Source organism: Syngnathus typhle, linkage group LG10, assembly GCF_033458585.1.
Source record: "Syngnathus typhle isolate RoL2023-S1 ecotype Sweden linkage group LG10, RoL_Styp_1.0, whole genome shotgun sequence".
Classification (NCBI taxonomy): domain Eukaryota; kingdom Metazoa; phylum Chordata; class Actinopteri; order Syngnathiformes; family Syngnathidae; genus Syngnathus; species Syngnathus typhle.
The window spans coordinates 3,811,558-3,833,332 of record NC_083747.1 but is presented as its reverse complement, the minus strand read 5'-3'; the positions used below and the strand labels follow the sequence as shown (position 1 = coordinate 3,833,332).

General features: G+C 40.2%; 1 protein-coding gene across 3 annotated transcripts; it reads left to right on the top strand.

The window, feature by feature from the left end:
• The first annotated feature begins 20 nt into the window (after positions 1-20).
• Positions 21-21,756, top strand: si:dkey-12j5.1 (uncharacterized). 3 transcript variants are annotated; one of them, XM_061289267.1, is made up of 12 exons: positions 21-208; positions 304-413; positions 504-650; positions 718-870; positions 1,147-1,256; positions 1,351-1,474; positions 2,531-2,623; positions 3,127-3,192; positions 6,930-6,983; positions 10,487-10,639; positions 14,193-14,384; positions 19,988-21,756. In XM_061289267.1, exons 1-11 carry the CDS (start codon positions 142-144, stop codon positions 14,364-14,366), a joined length of 1,251 nt encoding a protein of 416 aa, XP_061145251.1. In that variant the 5' UTR covers positions 21-141; the 3' UTR covers positions 14,367-14,384; positions 19,988-21,756. The 3 variants fall into 3 exon arrangements, with proteins under 3 accessions (XP_061145251.1, XP_061145252.1, XP_061145250.1); XM_061289268.1 differs by lacking the exon at positions 19,988-21,756 and having other exon boundaries at positions 3,130-3,192; positions 14,193-15,231; XM_061289266.1 differs by lacking the exon at positions 19,988-21,756 and having other exon boundaries at positions 14,193-15,231.
• Positions 21,757-21,775: the final 19 nt, after the last annotated feature.

Below are 21,775 nucleotides of genomic sequence, written 5' to 3'. Positions count from 1 at the left end.
ACTTCCGTAGCTATCAGGAAGTCTTCGCTTTGCGCATGCGCATCACGTAAAGTTTTTATGCATCGGCTTTCCATGTGTTTTGTTGGAGAATCTGCTCTTACAGTCCAAATTGTTGAAACATAAGGCATCGTATTCCTAATTATGGGAGGGCAGGCAAAGGCTAAAAAGAAAAACAAAGCAAAGAAGAAAGAAAATCAACCAAGCAATGGTAAGGTAGTGATTACTATAATCGGATGATGTCCTGTTATTACCATGAAAAAAAAAAATCACCAAACTTGATGTACCTCCATTTTACAACTCTAGATACCGGCATAGTGGGCTTGACACCTCAGGAGAGGATGAAAGTGAGAATGCATGAAAAGGCAAAGAAGAAAACAGCTGCCAAGTACTCTGTTGACCAATTACTAGAAAAGGTTACTGCACAGCAACTGACAGAACACAACAACCTTAACATAAACTGTTTTCTCCATGTTCCTTTGATCATGCCTTCCTATGTTGTACAGACTGAAGAATGCATGGACAGTTTTGACTTTGAGATGGCTGGACTCTACTGTCAGCGTGCCCTGGATGTGGAGTCCACAAACCTCCAAGTTCTTGACATGCTGGGACACATCTCCTTAGAGCTTGGAAACACCGAGAAAGCTAAAGAAATATCCTTTACTGTGGGTTTCATCTTTTTTCTACTTGTTCCTGGAGCTTCCTTGACTGATCATGCACGTTTTTCTGCGGGCTGTGGAGCTCAGCCCAGATGTAGGTCACAGTAAGTATATGTACCTGGGACAGCTCCACACAGGTCAGGAAGCTGTTGGCTACTACTCCAAAGGAACACAAATCTTGCTCTCCGCATTGGACGAACAAGCACAGACCACAGTGAGTGCACGCTGATTAAAATACATATTAAATCAACCGGTCTGTCCATTGATCTATCTATTTTATCCATTTATCATCTATTCATTCCCTTCATCCATTTATCATTACCCAGATTCCGGTACATTCTACATTTCTGCCGCAAGGGGGTGCTGTGGTGCAAAAGTATTGCTTTACCTAAATATAATCTGACGTGATGGTTGTTGAGAGCTGTCGTAAATTATGTATTTGGTCAGAACATACTTAATACATATTTTGTTAAAATGTGATTTTTAACAGGCCCAGGCGGAAGCTGCCACGTCCGTCGATGAGGATTCTGACCTCCCGACGATGAAGGATGTTAGCACGGCCTACTGCTCCATCGCTGAACTTTATCTAACCGATCTCTGGTAAGTGAGAACATAATATGACTAAATTGGACCAAGGTCTCCTCATCCCTCCATTTTTTTTTTAATGAGTTGAGATTTGTGGATGCGTGCGCAGCATGGAGGAGGGAGCCGCTGATAAGTGCAGAGAGTTCATTGAGAAAGCGTTGCAGTATCACTCTAGCAACCCTGAAGCCCTCCAGCTCATGGCCAGCTACTTGTTCAGCACGGAGAAAAATCAGGTCAGGTCATACACGCTCAGCATATTAAAGTAAGAATTTGGTGAGTTAATTATTCTCAGCAAATTGAATCGTATGCCATCAATCAGCAGACGGACAGTTGAATTATCACTTGAGCGAGCACACAGCAGGTCATGTGGATGGGCATGCTAATTATCGAGATCTTTGAAGTCATGTAATTGAGAGAGGTAATCAGGAGCAGCTAATTCGGATGAAGACAAAATGTCCTCTGAAAAGTCATTCAATTTGTTTTCAAAAATGACTTTTTCCTGTTCTGTCAGCCATGAATTTCAAATAATCAGCGTAAGAAATTCATAACTTGATAGCTCGATTGAGCAAGTTACTTTCTAATTCTCTTCCACTTTCGAAGAATTTCTTGCAAAATCAGTTAGAGACAGTCCAACATATCAATTGAAAGGTCACAGGCTGACCTTTACTGGAAATGTCTTTTCTATGTGGTGCTAAAATTATTTTGAATTTGCATTTAATTAAATGCTAATGAAGGGTCCTCCCGACCTTTCTACACACCTTTCTCTTGTTGACATTTTAATTTCACATTAATAATAAAAAGAAAGTGGAACCCATCCATTGGAGTGGATTTAGTCACGCTTTTGCATGTTCATGTCACATTACTGCAAAATAATATTTGCACAAATGTGGACATGACTATGCGGTGCAGAAAAGTAATTTCGTTTTTATTCTGAATTCACTGAATTCCTGGAATAATATCAAACCCTTGGATTATGCTTAAAAATACATTTTAAATATCTTAATGATGTTTCATTGGGCTCAGGTCATGTTTGTGTTGGAAAAGAAAATCTTAGACCGTCAACACATTTTTTTAAAGGTTTGCCGGAATTGCATCTGAAATAGCAGTTGATATCCTCTAGGGGGCAGGCTAGCTCCATTAACAGGTTTTTGATGCCTCTACCAGAAACCACTTTGTGGATTTTAATTAATATGATAAAGATGGCAGACTCATTCAACAATGATAGCAACTCACATGTTTATATAATGAGCGATTAGCATCCTTCAATTTCAATCTTGTGGCGTCTTCAGGAAGGCAAAGAATACTTGTTGAAGAGTGTCAAATTGTGGCTGCCTGCCCAGAAACAGACGGAAGCATCCTCCAGCCTAGAAGATGAAGCGCAGGTGAGTTGGAGTGTCTCTTGTCACCAGCCGACGCTTTTATGCCTCGCTTTTATTTATAAAAACAATGCGGCCTAAAAGGAGCGCTTTGCCGCCGGCACAAATACCCACAAGGGATACAAAGTAGAAGATAATGAGAAAAAGGGATAATCAAAATGTGGAAGCGACATTATGTGAGGAGGGTGCAAATAAAGGCAAAAGTAGAATAATGATTCCAGATGATGAGATTTGAGAAAATTCCATATATGACCTGCATACATAAATGGAGCAAATGTGCTCATGATGCAACAATCCCACAATGGCGCCATCATTGTGTCCCTTATCTTCCGCAGCAGCTTTATCCACATTCGGACCGCTGTCATCTTCGCTGTGATTAACCGCAGAACGTCCCGTACCTTGAAATTGGATCCTGCCATTATCGGTCGGACATTGTGCAGGATTTGTGCTTGTGTAAATGTTCAGCGTAGACGTTGCAATATTCTCCTTTTTTTATTTTTTTCTGTCTGCAGATCCCGCCGTATGAATCCCGCATCACCACAGCCAAGCTTCTAGTCGAAGGCGAGGAGTACGAGGTAAAAAAAAAGATGTGTGCCGAGCTTAAATGTTGCTGCTCTGGTTGTCGCCCCGTTTGGGTTTTAGTGGCAGGAGGGAGCCAAAGCACTTTTGCTTTCAAGTGAATAGCTTGGTAGGTGGCAAGGTCATGGCTGGTCTTTATCCCCTCCAGAGTCCCGTGTCAATAATTGAAGACTGGTATTTGCCATGTGGGCCAATGCTGGAGGAGAGAAAGAAGTTAGAAAATCCAGAGCGGTACTCGGTCGAGCAAAGAGCTCCACCAAGGTCGAACAATTATTTACAATGTCAGTCGGATTGAAACACAACAAGCTGGCCGAAAACTCCAGTTGAGTTGTAACTGGGGGTGATGCAAACTGGGGGCCAACTGCCATCACACGCTTCGAACATTTTATTTATTTCATTTATGGGAGGGGGAATTAGTGCCGCAATGGTATGCTCCAAAACAATTTACTGAGTTGGCTTTCTTTTTTTTTTTTTTTAATTATTTTTATTATTTAACGGAGCAGAAGTCACCAACTTTTTTTGATTTTTTTTTAATTTTTTTTTTTTTTTAATCAATGCAGGGCTGCTAATTTCGTACTCACTTCTGACCGTACACATAATTTGTTACTTCTTCCTCGGAAATCACAATGTCTCATCATCACTAGCACGAGCTAATAACAATTTTTAATTAATTAATTAATTAATTTATCTATTTTAATTTATTTAACAGTGCAGAAATCACCCACTTTTTGGGGGGGGGGGGATCAATACAAGGCTGCTGACCGTACACATAATTTGTTACTTCTTCCTCGGAAATCACAATGTCTCATCACTAGCAGGGTCTAATAACAAGCTACCTGGTGCCCATGTTAGCCGCACGCGCCTTAATGAGTCTCGCTCAGTGGGGGTGTAAATGAAGCTGGAATGTGTTGCTGCCATGATATCGTTACTACGGCGCACTTGCTCGCTTAATCACTCATCAATTTCTCGTATTAATTTTTTTGCAGGCTAAACGCTTGTCGGTTCAGTGCAGAACCTCACGCTCATTAGTGTTTTGAAGTCAGTCTCTGTGATTTCCGCCACGCTCGCAGCGCTTTGGCTATTTTCTTTTCTGATCCACTGACTAATTTCGCTCACGCTTGTTTATAGCTTTACGGTTATTACATGAGGCGGGGGTGGGAGGGGGAGGAGGATGGGGGGGGCTGTCAGGTGTGGAAGCAAAATGACATCGTCTCAGTTCACAGTTTGTGACATGTCATTTGTCTTCATCCGGCTGTCGTTGTCACCAGCCGCAGACATTTGTGACTGCTTCATAAATAATAACATCAGCGTTTTGCTGCGTGAGCAACGTATGCATTTATATTCATTCACACCTCCCGTGCGGCATTTTTGTTTTGCCATCTATTTCGTAATTTGGAAGCTCGCGGCGGAAATCTTCTATTGTCCGTCTTCGCCCAGTCCAAGGCTAATCCGGATCAAATGTGAACACACAACACTCGCAAAACTTTTGTCAGGAAAGTTTTGAGTTTGAAGGCAATCTCTCTTGCTTGTTGCCAGAAACTGACCATTTGTCCGTGTTATCCGCCATCATGTGTTTTTTGCGGAACAATGCCAACGCTTTGAAATATTCACGGGTATGTTCGCCAGATAAGCACGGTGCGTTTTGGAAGAGCAACGGTGTTGAGGGAAAAAACACCTGTTTGTGTTGAGCTCTTCGTCTGATGGATCCAGTTTGGCTTTCCGCTAATGTGTGACTTGGAACAGGAGTGAATGAAGGCTTTGCCAAAACAAACAAATAAAGCGACATTCTCTCAATGATAATTATTTTAATCTCCTAAATTTTATAAAAAGACACTTGGTATTATGAGTGGATTGATATCATTTTATTTTAATATCAAGTCGAAAAGTGAAGCTAACTAATTTAGCATGTCACGCTTATTTACATTTTTTTGTCATTATATTATTATATTACATTATTTATATTATTATATTTTGCTATTATGAGTGGATTGAATATCATTTTGTTTTAATATCGAGTCTTAAAGTGAAGCTAACTAATTTAGCATTTGTGGCGGTTGTTGACATTTTTTGCTCCAAAATGTAGCTTTCGAACGAATTCCACCTGCCGACGTTTATTTACTTCAGCGTTACTCTTTGTGCGTACGAGTGTTCACGTGTTACAAACTTTGCTCGCCGAGCGATTCGTCTTTCACGCCCCCCCCGTTGCTACACGCCGCTAAAATGCTTCCGTTAAACCAAATTGCCTCCCGATTACTCAAAATGATATTAAAAATGGCTTCCTCTGCTACTGATGATTTTTTTTTTTTTTTTCATGAACATAAAGGCGCTGAAATAAAGAGGTCAGAGCTACGTAGCGACTTTGAGGCGTGCGCATTTATCTTTGCTGACCACTTTTTTGTGTTTCCTCCTTTCGCCCCATCTTTTCAGCAAGCTCCCCCCCCATAGCGATGCGGATGTATTAATCTTCTTGCTTGTTGTTGTTTAGTGTGAAGCAGCTTAAGAAGATCTGAATCTTTAATCACGGGGCCCCCAGGGTTGACCAATGTAGTTAGGAAGCTCGGCACTCGGCCATGATAGAACGGTTATCGCCGCTCGCTTATCATAGCTCCCGGATATCTCTTGTTCTATTTTTGTTGCTCTTAAAAAAAAGAAAAAAGAAAAAGAACGCTTCGTCTAAGGCCACCTCAAATTAATGCGACGGTGAAATAACGACACCGTTATTTCCCAATCTGGGCGAGAATCCATCTATCATCTTCTGGGATGAAATGTTTTTGTTTGGCTATTTTTAATTAGACATCAATTAATCAAAGGCGGCATCCGATAATTGGTCCAACCAAAATGGGCATTTGCACACTTCCTAACGATATTCTCAATTAAGCCGTCTCTCCCTCTGTGCATCCTGGCAGCGGACCTCTTGATTGCCTCCGGAATTTCGCACCATTAATGAAAAGAGAACGCCAAAGAGGAAAGCTGTCGGAATCCGACTGGCCATAACAAGAAGCTCGTGTGTCGTGCGTGCGCGCCGGCGCTCTCAACTATGCCAGCCTTTTATTCTTGCCCTTCACCACGGGTGATTGGCTAACAGTCCCCTCCAACCTCAAGTTGACAAAAATCAATAAATCATCACCCGGGGGCCCTCTCAAGCGCATACAGCACAAGCGCTCGATCCACAGGAAGAGAGCGAGAGCAAAACAAACACAGCCTACCTGAGTCCCCGGCTCCTTTTTTGGTAATAGAACCTCCCCGCAGCAATTGACCCAAACAAAGACGCCCTCCAGCAAAAGGTCAGCTAACATTCGACGCCTTTCATAGCTCAAAGGGGCGCCGAAAAAATTCTGAAAAATATGCTTAAGTGGGGAGAGTCGGGCTCACGTTGCTGTTTGGATTTATCAGTGGCGAGACGGCCAGTGGATTGACTCCAAATGTCATTAAATAGATTAAAAAGGCTATCGGGTGGAGCGGCTGAAGTGCCTATTGATTGCGCAATAAGCACTGCTGAGCGTGTCTGTCGATGGCGATGCCCGCTGTCTTGTTTTTGTATCTACAGCCTCGTCTATATCAGGCCCAGATGCCGATCGGATCCTCAGATCACACTGATTGATCTGACTGTTGAGGACATTCAACAGTTTGTGTGTTTCTGCTGGAGGGAATTTTTTTTTTTTTCTGTTTTTGTAAAGTTCGTTCGCAACTTTCCATTCTAACCGCGTCTCGTTTTATTTTTCTCTGTGCTCAGTTGGCTGTAGAAGTACTCGAGGGGCTCCTGGAAGAGGACGACGAAGTCGTTCAGGTAATCGAACTCGATGAGGATCTGCCAAAGCTTTCATTGAGGAATAATGTTCCAAATATTTATTCCTCCAAGTTCATTCTTTAGTAACCGTGACAACATTTTTCAGTTTGGTCCACATTTATCATTCTCCTCTCACAGCAAAAGCAATTTGTGTGTTGAACGGCTTTGACAAGAATTTTGCAAAATAAGGCGTGCATTTTGTTTTTTTATTCCTATAATTTATTTTTTTCCTTATTGGAAAATCCAAACTATCGTGGCTAGTGCAATCTGTTCTTCTAAAACACCCAAATTGTTCTCCTATTTTGTTCCACGCCGCACTCCTCCATTTGATTGTTTCCCCCCCGCCTTCCCCTCAACAGTCAGCCGTCAAGCAGACAGACAAACCACCCGCAGAGCAAACATTACCTTTTCGGCAGAGGCGGGCGACGCTATCGGGAGTCACTCCACTTGTGTTTTGCAGCCGAGTCGAAATTGCAGTTCACTTTGCCGCTCGGCTGTCCATATTGACTGCTGTTTGGAGCAATTGAGCCGAAATATCAAGAAGGACGGAAAATTGCGTCGTTTTTGTCTTATTATATATAAACATTGTGAGGAGACTTTAAATGAGTCGCTGTGGTCTCGTACAAACATCTTTTTTTTTTTCCCCTGAGTTTGAAACTGCAGGTTTATTAGCGAGGGGGAATGAGTGGCAGTATTTTGATTCGCTCTCGTAGTCCCTCCGCACTTGAAATCCCCACGGTGAGGAGCAGAGAAAGCGAAGGTGTGTCAAAGAGCAGCACCGTGTGTCTCCCACACTCTCCCCTCGGGCTCTTCCTCCCACACAAACAAACGCAAAGCCTCGGCTGACAGATTGAGAGCAGTCATCAGGGGGGCTGAACTGTCTAACTTGGAGATTTAGCGGTGACGTCGTGGGCATTTGGCCATTTGCAAATGCCGACGCGCCGGTTTTAATGCTAAAGTTCTTAGCGTCTTTCAATGTGGCTTGTCAGAAAGCTGGAGACGTTATTGTTCCTCCCATGTTTCAAAGGTGTTGAGTTGATTCATGAATCTCTTGTTGTTTCTTTGGCGGTGCCGTATGGGAGTTAAGACGGGCCTCGGCTTTGAAGCGACGAGCGGTTTGATTGACAGACGCGGCATTTATTCAATTGAATTGCGTGCGTCTTTGTCTTGGATTGTGGAAGGGGAAAGGAGAGCTTATGAAAGTCATAATTAGCTTGCTTGGCTGCCTTCTTTGTTTTCTGCTTGAGATTGTTTTTTTTTTTTTGTTAAATCTTGAAAGTGTTTTATGATTGTGTGCGTTACTTATCATGGCTGAAAAATATTCCGTGAAATTATTGCCTTTTTTTTATTATGTAAGTGGTTCTCAAAATTACAATTTCCTAAAAAAATGGACTAAAATGTCCCCAAATTTTCAACTAAATATATATATATATATATATATATATATATATATATATATATATATATATATATATATATATATATATATATATATATATATATATATATTATATAACAAAATATATATATATTATATAACAAATATATATAATTTTTTTTTTTTTTTTAAATTGACTAAAATTCACACAAATAACACGTTACGTAATAACGCCCAATCATAACAATTGTATTTGTAAATTCTTCCTGACCGTAAATCCGTCGTCTTCATTTTTAATAAAGCTGCGATATTTGAACAAATCAAAAATTTAGTCGGGTTTCAGAACAGCCTTTATGTCCCCCCCCCCGTGCAACAAAAGCAATTCTTCTTCGGGGGTCTTCCTTGTCAGGAAATGGTTCCTTGATTAGAAATGAAATCCTGCTGGCACTGCCATCTTTTTATCCAGCACTGCTGATCTTCTGGTGAGTGTGGCTGCAGGGGGTTTAACTTGAAGCTTCCCACTCAGCATATTTTACAATCATTCCAAATTCGTCATGTGTTTGTTAGCAAAGTGGCCAAGGAAATCCGCACCATCTGCTTTTGACTCCATTGAATCATGCTAATATTTGTTTCAGAATGCTTTGTTGATCTTTGGCATGCCTCCAAGTTCATAGAGAGGTGGAAAAGACTCTTGTGATTACTATTTACATAGTTTTCTTTCAACTGATTGTTACATGATCAGCCCACAAATCTCATTTCAACACAGCTCGATTTTTTTTTTATTTCTTTTTTATGTGGGAAGAAGCTGCTTCTGCCTCGTCGTCAGTAATCACGGAATAATAATCAGATTTCTACAAAGTATAGATAGTGTCACGACACAGTCCATATTACATACATATTATTATTCACTCCAATTTTGTCAGCTTCCCAGATTTTGCTGAAATATAACAAAGTGTAATAAGTGTCATCTTCCTCACCGATTCTTGGCAGTGGAAGTTTCCGCTTGATTAATCCAAACGGAAATGGGAGTCTGATTACAACAGAAGCTTGGAGACCCTCGTGGAATGTCGATTTTTATTTTTTATTTTTATTTTGTGTAAGCACAACACAAGTCGCACTTTGAGGGTTTGTTCAAATTTTGCGTTAAACTGATATACAAAAAAAAAAGAGAATGGATATTTACTATGTAAATAATTATATTAAAGTCAGCAGCTGGCCATTTCACCAAATCACTCCGAGCGCAGTTTGTTATAATTGTCACGATATCGTTTTTTTTTTTTCTTTTTTCTCAACTAAGCATAATTCAAACCAAATAAAAGCATTTTAATTGAAAAGTAGCGTGAAGCCGGATTGCGGGAGAAAATGACAGGTGCCGTCAATGTGAAAGTTCTTCTTGGCTCTCCCTGAACACATAAATCATACTTTTTAAGGCAACGTCAACATTTTCCGTCGATTTTCTCGCCTTTGTGTTTCCGTGAATCGCCGACAGTAACCGCCTCTCTCATTATTTGACACTTTCTGTATATTTCTAATTGCTCGTCAAATCGTTTTGTTGTGCTTCTGTCGTTAGTATAATGATGCTCCTTTAGAAATTAGTATTTAAAAAAAAGTGCCATGTGATACTTTGACCTTGATTTTTACATTGATGGCAAATCTTTGCCATTTCCATAGCAACCCTGCATCACCTCGTCAGTCCTGTTCTATTATATTCTATCATTATTTTGTTATAGTTTTTAATATGGCTCTAAATAAAGATAGAACACCAATGCTGCAATTTTATAATCCGTATTGGGACTAGCTAATAATGATTGAAAATGATAGATTCTAAACTTTTTTTTTTTTTTTTTTACTCCGGCAAAAGTCAACCTGATGATTTTCATTACAGCTCAGTTATTGTCCCGAGGGAAATTTATTTGCATTGTAATGCATTATTATTATTTTTTTTTTGGTGCTATTATTTCATAGCTGTTGCACTTTTTGTTTACAGAAGTAGCATCAGCAAATGTGGGCCCCAGTGAGCATTGCAAGTCAGGCAACATAGTGAAAATAATCAAATTGCAATCCCCCTTCTGTTTTCTCAAATAAAAAACACCCCCCCCCACTCCTCCCCTCATGTGTTTCCCAGGTGTGGTATCTCTCCGGCTGGGTTTGCTACCTGCAGTTAGAGAGAGCCAAAGAGCAGCAAGAAAAAGACGGGAGACAACTCACCGACGTGGAGGAAGAAGAGAGGTCAGCGCTCAAGGAGACGGCCCGAATGCATTTGACTAATGCTAAGAAGGTGACTCATAAACATCACATTTGTGTTTGCCAAGCTATGTTACGATACACAAATATCCCCTCCAAAAAAAAAGTATTGATGGTGAAGAGAATAAACCAAGCGACAGTCGGGCAGAAGCAGGGAGGATAACAACGAAAGAAACAGATCGTGATGCCGACGTGTCGGTGTGCACGTTTTGTTGCGTGGGTGGAAAGGAGTCACGATGGCGCACATGATCTCAAGCCGACGTGAAATGGAATTTGAGTCTCAGTCGGATGGAGCTAAGATTCCAGCGGGAGGATCTGCTATGCATTCACGGAGGGACGATAGGAATAGATGAATATATACTTGAAACTACAAAAGCAAATGGGGCAAACGGAGGTTTTACTATTTGATGTTGCTGTGTGGATTGTGGGGAGGCTTGGACCATGGTGGGCTCATGTCATTAAACTTTAATAAGTTTCTCCAACAAAAATGGGACTGAAGTAAATATGTGGGTATTTCAGCTTGTTTTTTTACGCAATATTTGGTCACAATAGAGCCGAAATGGTTTGTGCACGCAATCGATGCAATGGAAAAAAAATGGTCGTTGTGCGCTTTAATAGGGAGTTTTGTGAGATTGTCATAGTCATGGCCAAGGTGAGTCTGAAATGAATTGTCAATGCAATACCACACTTGCGGTTGTCATAATGAAATTGAAATACGTGGGAAGTAACTGCACAAAGAATTGCTTTCTTTTCAACTTAAATCCTTCAAATTTTTTTTTTCTTCGCTACGTTATATAGGGCATGTTGAGAACTACTATATAAATATTTCAATTTGAGTGCTTGGAAGTTTAATACAGCAATTTAGTCCATGAGACGGAGCTATTAATCTGAAAACAGCCAAGGTCGAACACGACTTATTACGCCAGTTGTTTTCCCCATCAGACATAATGGGAATTAAATGAATTTGGTTTGGGGTAAAACAATTGCTTGCAAAAAACTTAACTGTCTTCCAGTGTAAAAAGAAAACATTTTTCGTCTAATTTTTTTTGTTAGTAGAAATTTGAGTAGAAAATCCCTTAAAGTGTTTAAAAGTGACTTTGAAAAAAGGAAATTGTTGATGTTAATGGCCTATCGACTGCCATTTTTTTTTTTCTACTTGGGACTTGTTCAAATCAAGTGTGATCTTTGAAACCATTTCTCGGTTTCATTTCACTCGACTCAGCAGCGCTCCTCTCAAGTGTTGCCTAGCAGCTTCTTTTTTCTCAAAGCCAACCAGTCCTAAAATGTAAATGAATAATATTTGTGGATTTTGACGCTTTTAAATCGAGCACACAATTGATTTTCACTTCGACTCCAATCGCTGACATATCGCATTGCGACTCAACTGCTCTTGCATCCCCCCACCCCCCACCTAATCAATAGCTACTTTTAGTCAAACTAATTTATCGATATTTCTTCCCGGTCCACACAAATGAATATCTGACCAATAGTGACACACAAACCAAGACAAAAAATCCTCAGCTTGCTTTGTTCCTTATGATTATATTTCTTTTTCATGACGTATTTTTTTGACGTGTACGACTCCCCCGCCGTACTTTTTTGACACGGGGCTGCCATAAACAAACTCCTCGCCGTCATATTCAACCTTCTGGATTACGAATGAGCCACTCCACTACTTTTGTCCTCCATGCAACCTGTGAAATAAAATGAGTAAGACTCAGCCCTGAAGGCAGCAAGATGCAATTATTCATTCTATCGAGCCCCAGTGGCTGTGAGCGCCGCCAACTTTTATTCGGAGGCGATAGACATCTCCGAGGAGTTGAGAATGCCAATCAATGCGTGTGTTTTTTTTTTTTTTTATCTCCCCATTGTGTTGAGTGTGTGATGTGGCGCTAAGGTGGCTGAAAAGGTAGAAGTGTGTTAAACCTTGTGGCTGGATCATGCATTTCCCCCTGTCTTCTTTTTTTTTTTTTCTGCCCCTTAGGAGCCCCAATCTGCGGAGAAAGCATCCTCTTAAATACACACACGCACACACACACATGCTGCAAGTGCACATTGTTACGCTCCAAATGAGTTCCCTTGACAGTGCGTGTCAGGATGTTGCTGGGAGCCCGCCTGCTTTTGCAAGACAGTCACACACAATTGTCTCCTCTCTTCTGGACTCGTGACCCTACACTTGTATACTAGCTACTCTTTTTTATTATGCGCCATTACAACTTCTCTTTAGTTTTGTGTCTCTCTTAAAAAAAAAAGAAGGGGGGGGGGGTTGTTAGCGTAAATCTTTCTGCAGCCACTCTGCTTACTCTGCATTTGCACGCTGAGAATTACAGCTCTATGCTTCCTGTCCTCAGTGGCAGGGGAAGCAGTTTTATCACCCCGCTCTCCCTTTGAGTTCAGTAATTACACACAAGCGGAGTATTTTACAGAGATAAATCTGCTGGCTGCGTAGGGAACTTTTTGGGCTCTTGCCTGCAATATTTCATTGAGATAGCACATTTGATAGGGTGTCGCATATGCGCTTAGAAGCTCCAAGTGTTTGGGGTTATTATTTTATCCGTTTTCAGTGAAGATTAGAATAATTTGGGGGGATGGTTCGATTTACCTGTGGTTGGAATTTTGTTTGTTTTTTTCATTGGTGTGTATAGGTAGCCCTCCTAGAGTGGGGGCCGCAGGGGCACTGCCCCCCCCAAAACTATGCCAGGTGCCATTCCAAATACCGTATTTTCCGGACTATAAGGCGCACCTAAAAACCTCAAACTTTCTCAAAAGCCGACAGTGGGCCTTATAGTCCGGTACGCCTTATATATGGACCAAATTCCTAAATTTAAACTGGCCCGAAACATTGTGTCATGAAATAAGTGGCCCGCTGAAGACTATGAATCATGAATCAAAAAGACTATGGATCATTAATTTGTGATTATAAAATTTTTGAAGAATTTTTGGGGTATTGTAAAAAAAAAAATATCTGTTACTAAGCTATATAATTTAATAGTTTTTTTTTTTTTTAATTGTATTTGTTGAGGTATGCTCATTTATGTTGAGCCTGCACATTGTAGACCGCATGCAGCAGCAGTCGGAAGATGTTCTTTTCCCACTCTTTGTGTAACCAAGTGTTCCAACAAAGAAGCTAATTTGCCAAATGAAGGAGAAAAAAAACAGTTTACCAGCATTTTGCGAGCTGTGCCGGGCTTCGCTGACAGCCTGCAAGCTGCTCCCGGATAATTCAAGCGTCCGAACTGGCACTTAGAGACTTAAAACACCCGAGCTGCACACTTCCCTTTGCTCCAAGTGGTTGTTTGTTGACATCTTAATGTTGCACTGTGAAATTCAGTGACCCAGTGTGAGAGCATGGAAATTGAATGACACAAAGACTTAATCAAGGAAGGAAATGACATCACAGGAGTGGACCTGACTGGAGTTTTTAGAAGAAATATGTTATTGCAATGATCAAAAAATCGTTTTTTATCTTTTTGTCCTAGCTGTTTAAATTTGGCAAATTAAATCACATCCGCAAGAATATCTGGACCTTCTTTCCTTCACTCTCTCTTATTTATTTTATCCCCTTATTTTTTTTTTGTGATTTGCAGCTGCACAGCAAGCTCGGCTGTGACGACCAACCCATGTTGGAGCACGTGGAGCAGCTGCTGGGTGAGCTGGGAGGAGAGTTGGAGGGCGAAGAAGCTCAAGTCGGGGTCGATGACGACTATGAGCCAGCTAGTGACGAGGAGGAAGATAAGGAGGATACACCTATGGAATACTGACGACGCCCCCCTTTTTTGGTAGCTACATGTGATGCCCAATTGTTCTTTTGAATTACTCGTTAGTGCCTTTTGATTGGTCAAAGGTCACATCTGTTGAACTGTTGATTCAACGGGACATGTATTTTTCTTCAACAATCTTGTAAAGCCTTTTCTTTTTTTTTTTTTTATAAATTAGTTTGTCAAAGTGGCCTGAAAACCCAAAACGGTGATAGCATTAGCAACATTTGACCCATGAAATTGAGAAAGTGGTCACATTTGGTTACGCTTGGCATGCACAAATTTTCTAAGGTCAGAGAATGAAGCAGTTTCCATTGAAAGTGCGGCTTTAATACCAAAGTGACAGTTGTGTCACTAAAGAGGTCACAAGCGGATTTAAATGATTCACAGTTTGTCATAGCGGATGCCAATCAGCAGCCGTTTAACACGATAGCTCACTCGCGCTATACGGGAATATAAAGTACGCGCAAGAAGTGAAATATAACGGGTTTGTGGGGGGAAATTTTAGGATGAAACTAAAATAAACTCAGACAGTTGAACTTGATTTGACCTCCGAATGAATGCAGACTGTTTCATTTTTCAGTACGTTCTGTTCTCCCCAAAAAAGAGCGAAGTAGAAAAAAAATCTGAATTGATGTTTGAGTCATATAACCACGATGTAAAAAAAAAGAAGCCTGTGACCTTTTTGTAATTTTTTGCTCAAATTGGTCTTGAAATGTGATCTAGACAAACACACCTGGGGCTGCTTTGCTAAAACAGACACGGACGAGATACAAATCAGACTTTTTGCTTGAAGAATTTTGTCAAAACTGTTTCAGTTTAGCAATATATACACTCTAATTCAATTAAATGAAATGCCAACAAATAACCATAATAGATTTTTTTGGAACATTTGGAATTCTGACATTTTTCTGTGATTATACAGCAAATCGTGTGATCACTGGAACGTGTTGCCCATACAAAAGAGGGTGATGATGATCTAAAAACCTACATCTTAATTCCAAACTTTGCCAAGTGTTCGACCAAACCCATTTCATATCCCCTACAGACCATTTCATATGCATATCACACACCCAAACATACCCCCGCGCCCGTGAATCCTCTTTGAAGGATTCCATAACCGCTAAACGGGAACGTTATCTGAGATGGCGGTCCTGATTATGTTCTGGCTGCAAGCTGAACAACCTGTTTTGGAATATGAAGGTTGGGATGCGCTGCTCCAATGCTGTGTGACGAAGGAGATGTCAAATAAAGCTGGAGAGGAAATGCACAGATCTGAGTTTCAGATGTGTGATACGTTTTATCAACACCTAATGAGATGTGATGTGTTGTTAGGAGTGTTGAGGCTTTTTGCAATGCTGTTTTTGTTGATGTGTGTGTGTGTGTGGCTTCGAGTGTTTGATAATGCTGCAGGAGTGCAAGCTTGAAGGACCGACTACCTGCAGCGAGGCTGTCATCCAGCATTTGGCTGCATAATTACAACAAGCTCTGGTGTGTCGGCCTTTTCCGTGTGTGTGTGTCTGTGTGTGTGTGGAAGCTCCTGTGCCGCCTCATCTGCACAGTTGTGTGATTAATGACTCCAGGGGTGACTGAACATGGTCGGTCAGCCCTTTCGAGTTATTCTGAGCTGACCTATTGTGAGTTGGCCATGGTGGACGCACAAAGCCTGGGGTAATCTCCAAATCCTTTGCCATTCTCTCACCTGTACGTCTGCATCAGCACCACCACTGTTTTTTTTTTTTTTATAAATTCCCTGAGAGGGGAGAATGCGCTTTTTTTCACAAGGACACACATTCAATCACGGGGAAAAGACACTATACTATACTGGCTAGCTTGATTCTATCCTGAGTCTTTGCTGGAATAGGGGTCTTGGGACCAAGAGCAGTGACATGCTAATAAATAATGATATCAAAATAAATAATAATAATTGTTATAGTTAACTACAATGTGGACTTGACACATGTCTTTTTTTTTTAGTAATTTAAATATATAATGATAATAATAATAATAATGTTGACCTAACATGTCAAAATTTATTTTGATCAACTGGCATTAAAACACATTAAAAAAAATCTCATAATTACTATGTTACTAATTTCACTTCAGCAAAGCGGCCGGTCTCATTTTACGTGCTACATAGCCTAGCATGTTGTATGATAAAAAATTATAACGAGGCTCCCAAAAAATAATTTTATTATAAATTTTAAAGGTTAAATTTGAGTGTTTTTATATCACTTGTATTTCTATTGTATTCGAGGGTAGATACATGTGCATATTTTCCAATTAATATGAATTAATATTGCTTAAACTAGCAAGGTTAACCGCTATCATCCACAATTTGCTCTTTTTTGTACTCTGACCAAACTGTCAGCATTAATGTCACCAACAACACCGTCCTTATTAAGCACCAGATTATTGCAAAATCAATGTTTTAAAAAATAATAAGAATAATCCACCATGATGAGATGAATAGAAGGAAGAAAAATCCTGGATTAACAGTTTTGTAATGCATGTATTTTAAGTGCAAATGAGTCACTGACAGTTGCACAAAGCAACCACGCACACGCAAATACGCCAACACAGCCGCGGGGTGTTTTCTTCTCGCTGAAAGCGCAAGCATGTTTTTTATAGTGGCTTGGGATCTGTCCATGTGGGTGACTTAATTAAAAAGGTTTACTCCACTAGAAGGTTTTAAAGGAAAACAGTAAGAGACTTTTTACACTGAAACAGTTTATTGGAAATGAGAGGGGAGGGAGGTCGAGGGAAAATCCGTCTTTACAGTCCTTGTCTTTTTTAGGACCTTTTCCAAGCATGTTATATATTTGTTTCATTGACATTTGTTTGACGTTGCAAAAGTTCGGAAGTATGCCAAGGAAGAGCCCATTAAATGTTGGTTCGGAGCCCAGGTTTGATTTTACTTTTGTACGTCTTTGCAAGATTCTTCTCATCCTTCTCAGCACATAATGCATCCTAACGACAACATCTTGGCATTTTCACAGATTGCATTTTTATTTTTAAAGGTGACTTACTAGTGAGAATTGATTTTTTTAACTTATTCACTGCCAGCCCGGTTACGAATCGACGTCTATTGGCGGTGAATGAGTTAAAAAATGGTGTAGCCCAAATAAAAATATGCCCTCAATCCAACATGCTAATATATTAGCCAAAGCTAATACTATCTACTTTGGCCAATCATTGTGGGTACGTGATCAGTAAAATTTCACCCCTGGCCACCCCCTTGTGCCGCCCCTGACAATCATTTGCCATCTTTACCTAAATCTAAAAATCATCTCAAACTTTAATAATCTATTTCACTATATGATCATTTTTTTTTACAGTTTTACACCACGAAGGGCAAAAAAAAGTCTCTTCCAAGGCTGAAGAGCCGTTCTAGTCTGAACTCTTTCCTTTCAATGTCACGCTTTACCTCCGTCCAAGGGCATCTGTCTTTCTGACCCTTCCTCGGTTGCTCTTGAGTGGCAGCGCTCTGGAAAGCTCCACAAAAAAATTTAAGTGGAGAAGGGGCCATTTTCTTAGCTGACCATTGACAGGCAGGAAGTGCACGCCAATCATTTGTGCGATATCCCGGCCGTGACCGTGCATTAATGACATAAATGAAGGCTTGGGTTTGCGACCCATGGGTTCTTCTGACAACCACAGTGGGACCCCATTAATCATGCGACCTTTCGCATATGCTGAGAAACCATTTCCTGCATTGGATGGATTAGCCGTCTGAATGGATGCAGTGCGTTTGACCTCGCCAAAGATTTGCCGTCCTTGTAGCTGACTGACGTGATGGGTTCATACTTGCCGTGAAGCTTAAGGTGATCATTAAATTGCATTTGGATTTGTCTCAAAAGTAGTCCTATTGCGGCATTTTTTATGATCTTATTTTAACCTCCAATCGATACATCCCAAAGTCAAAGTCAATGGTGTGTTACAAATGAAACTTTACGGGAGTGAAAACAAATGTTCTTTTTGGATTCTTCCAAGACCTCATTACATCTCCAAATTGACCTTGAGAGGAAAAAAAAAAAAAAATCATTATTTTGACACAGTCTATTTTCTGAAGATTGAATGTGTTTATGGATTTCCGCATTGACACAGTGTGTGTGCTTGTGTGTGTGTGCGCTAATCCATATTGTAATCTTTGCTAGGGACATCTGTCTCTCTGAGATAACATAACCACGGAATTAGCCATGCTTTCTTACGACGAGCGTTGCGTCTTACGATTATTAAACCCTAATACACCTCCATCTACACTTGTGTGTTTGTGTGTGTACTTGTGCAAATAAGTGTAAGTAGCACGCCGCCTGTCATGTCCTTGGGTAACTGCAAATTTTAAGCGTATCACCGAGCCCACGGCCTCCTCTAATCCTTAAATCCATTATAAAATATCCAACTTGCAGTCTGAAAAAGAAGAGTCTTATGCAAAAAAAAAAAAAAAAAACAATATCAAGACAATCAAGAAATGTGCTAGCGTACTTTAGCGTCAAGGCGTTTTGTTATTCTTTGTCTTGTATTCTGCATCGTGACTTTTTTTGATATGAAAGTTTTAAACATCCCGGAGCAACTCGTTTTGTTTGGAGCAGTAGGAGTGCCTCTTGACACAAAAGTGTTTTACTCTTTGATCTGTACCTCAAAATATTAAGCTTAAAGTATCAAACAGCATTTTTTTCACGCATATAACTTTTACCTCTTAAGCATTATTTGTGCACTTTGTGATTGATCGCTATTTAAATTCACTTTGTGAAATAGGAATGGGGATTTCGCTATTGAGCTTTGCAGATAGTTTACCATGTTGCGATAAAGATTGACTAATTTTGATAAGTTAAAAATGTATTTTACCGGTCAGGTAAAAACTTTCACAAACCACACTCTACTTATTTTCAAGGACAGGTCAAAATGGCCGCCCCCACTGAGCTGGATAAAAACTGAAGGATTTTTTTTTCCAGCTTAATTCAGATTCCACAAAGGCAGTATTAATCAGAAAACCATGTTTAGACTAGTGTGGGTGAAAATTCATGAGCCGACTTCCATTTTGGGAGCGGCTTCGTCCTACATTGTAATGACCTGGTGAACACCAGCAAAATCTTCAATATGATTATCAAAATTGAATATTCATGATGGAAATTAATCATTAATAAGTTTTGATGGACTATAAAAAAGAACGACATTTTAACAGATTTATCGGTGCGCTGGTGAGTGTGCAAATGTTTGACCACTTATAAGTTGAATTCATTATTCTTTTTTTTTTCTTTTTTTTTAAAAGATGAATAACAGTGATTCAGATCAGAACACCAAAGGCACTGTATAATGATATTGACCCAGCTACTACATTTTCATTTCAGAAAGAACTTTCCTCCCACTGGCAGAGTTGTATTAAAAAGATGTGAAGAATATTGAAGTATAGCAGCCTGTTATTTTATGCTTTCGCCTAACACATTTTGAGGAAAATGTCAAGTGTCTCTCTCACACACACACATATACCACAAATGCACAATGTTCCATGAACATCTGAAGCCTTTTAGTGCCATTCTCAGAATTTTTGTCATCATGGTGTCTATTTTTCGTTTAAGACGAGCATGCAAATTTTAATTGTGCCTTTTGTGCCTTTTCTTTAGCACCAGCCTCGGGGGGATGCGGCGTTGCTGACCTGCTTGAATTAAAGAGACGGCTTGGAAGAGCACAAACAAAAATAGAGGTTGAACGCCTTTTTTTTTTTTTTTTAACGTCCCAATTTAGGTCGATGAGTCGCCTCAGTAACCAGCGGGGCTTCTTTTTTTTTTTTTATGTATACACAATCACGTCGGTGTTGCCAATCGTTATCCTGCGGCAAGCTCTCGGTGGCTTCCGAGTTATTTGACTGAGTGCCAGCCTTAGTTTTTATACCTCATTAATTCACAGGAGAGATTGAGAGAGAAAACCATTCGCTCTCCCCTTCATAAATCAACTCGTGGACACGCACACACACGTAAACACACGTAAACACACGCTTCGACACGCCAGCAGGCAAATCTCAAGGCTTCGGAAATGATTTAATCAGTCAATGACAGAAAATGCTGTGATTAATTTCCACGTGGCTCCAGAGTGTTGCTCTCTTGTGTGCTCTTTGTTATAAAGCAGAACTCCTTCACCGTGGATGACACTTATTAACAAGCTCAAGTCATATCTTCGTGTTTACCTCGTTTTTCCGGAGGGGAGGGCGAGGGAAAAAAATAGAGGTCAATCCTGCTCGCGGTGGTAGCTCTTGGAAGATGGAGCCAAAAACAACCCCAAAAAAAAATAAAAAAATCTGGGAATTAAACTAGAGGATAAAGATGAGATGAGGAGGTTTGATGTTGTAACAGCTGCTAATTATTGCCGCTCCAAATTTCACACAGTCCGTTTGATCTCCTGTCTCGGCGAAAAAGATAAAGATTCCGTCTTGCTCTTCCTAAATTTGCACATCCAATTGGATACTCTGGGTCACAAAATAGACATATTGTAAAAAAAAAAAAAAAAGACTATTTAATAGTTTGCAAACAATTGTCTGCTCTCTGGAGTGCCCACCCATCAAGTGTGAAATTAACAAATAAACCTTAGCGGCGCTTTTCTGCATCTGTGAGACGAGGTGTTCTGAATTTGCTGGATTGTGACACAATTTGGCTAATTTACTGTCCATTTCGATTGCCCCCCCCCCAGCACGGCATTCAAGCGCCAACGTTTTGCCGGCACTTTAGCTCCTCCATTGTTCAAGCGATGGCTGGCAATTACGTTTTTATGAGTACGCGCTATATAGCGAGGTATTAGCTAGTAAATTAGCTAGCGTGGCTTCGGGCCAGAAGCGTTCATTTGCAATCTGGATGTGGAGGTCTTCAGAAACATATTATTATTTGAATAAGAAGCAAAAATAAATAACAGAGGTAAAGATAATAAAACACTTGAAGGTTACATCGCAGATGCGCCTCACGCGTTTCACTTTTTAATATTCTCAGTTGTCACATGAATAAATAAAACACGTAGCCTCAAGTTGCTTCTGAGGTTTGAAAATGTTTTTCATAAAATGTTTGCATCTGAAGTTCTGAACTGTACAACCTCCTGGGAATTTAATTGCGGGACGGCTGCAAAGTAGAGAATTCAGCTGATTAATAGATTTGCATGTATAAGGTATCAAAAGATGGCCGACTTTGTTTGTTTCTTTCAGAATTTTGTGTGTCCATGGTGAAACTGTTCAGCTCACCTTGATTCCATTTTTCTTTTTAAAAGAAATGTTCAAATAGCTCTCACCATGAAGCCTTTGCAAAAGTAGCCTTCAGTCCCATTCAAAATTACAATGAGGGGTTTCTAATTTGAGATATTCCAATGTCATTAGATCATCACAAAATAAATAAAAGAAACTTTATTTGCTGAATTCAAACGTTTTTTTAATT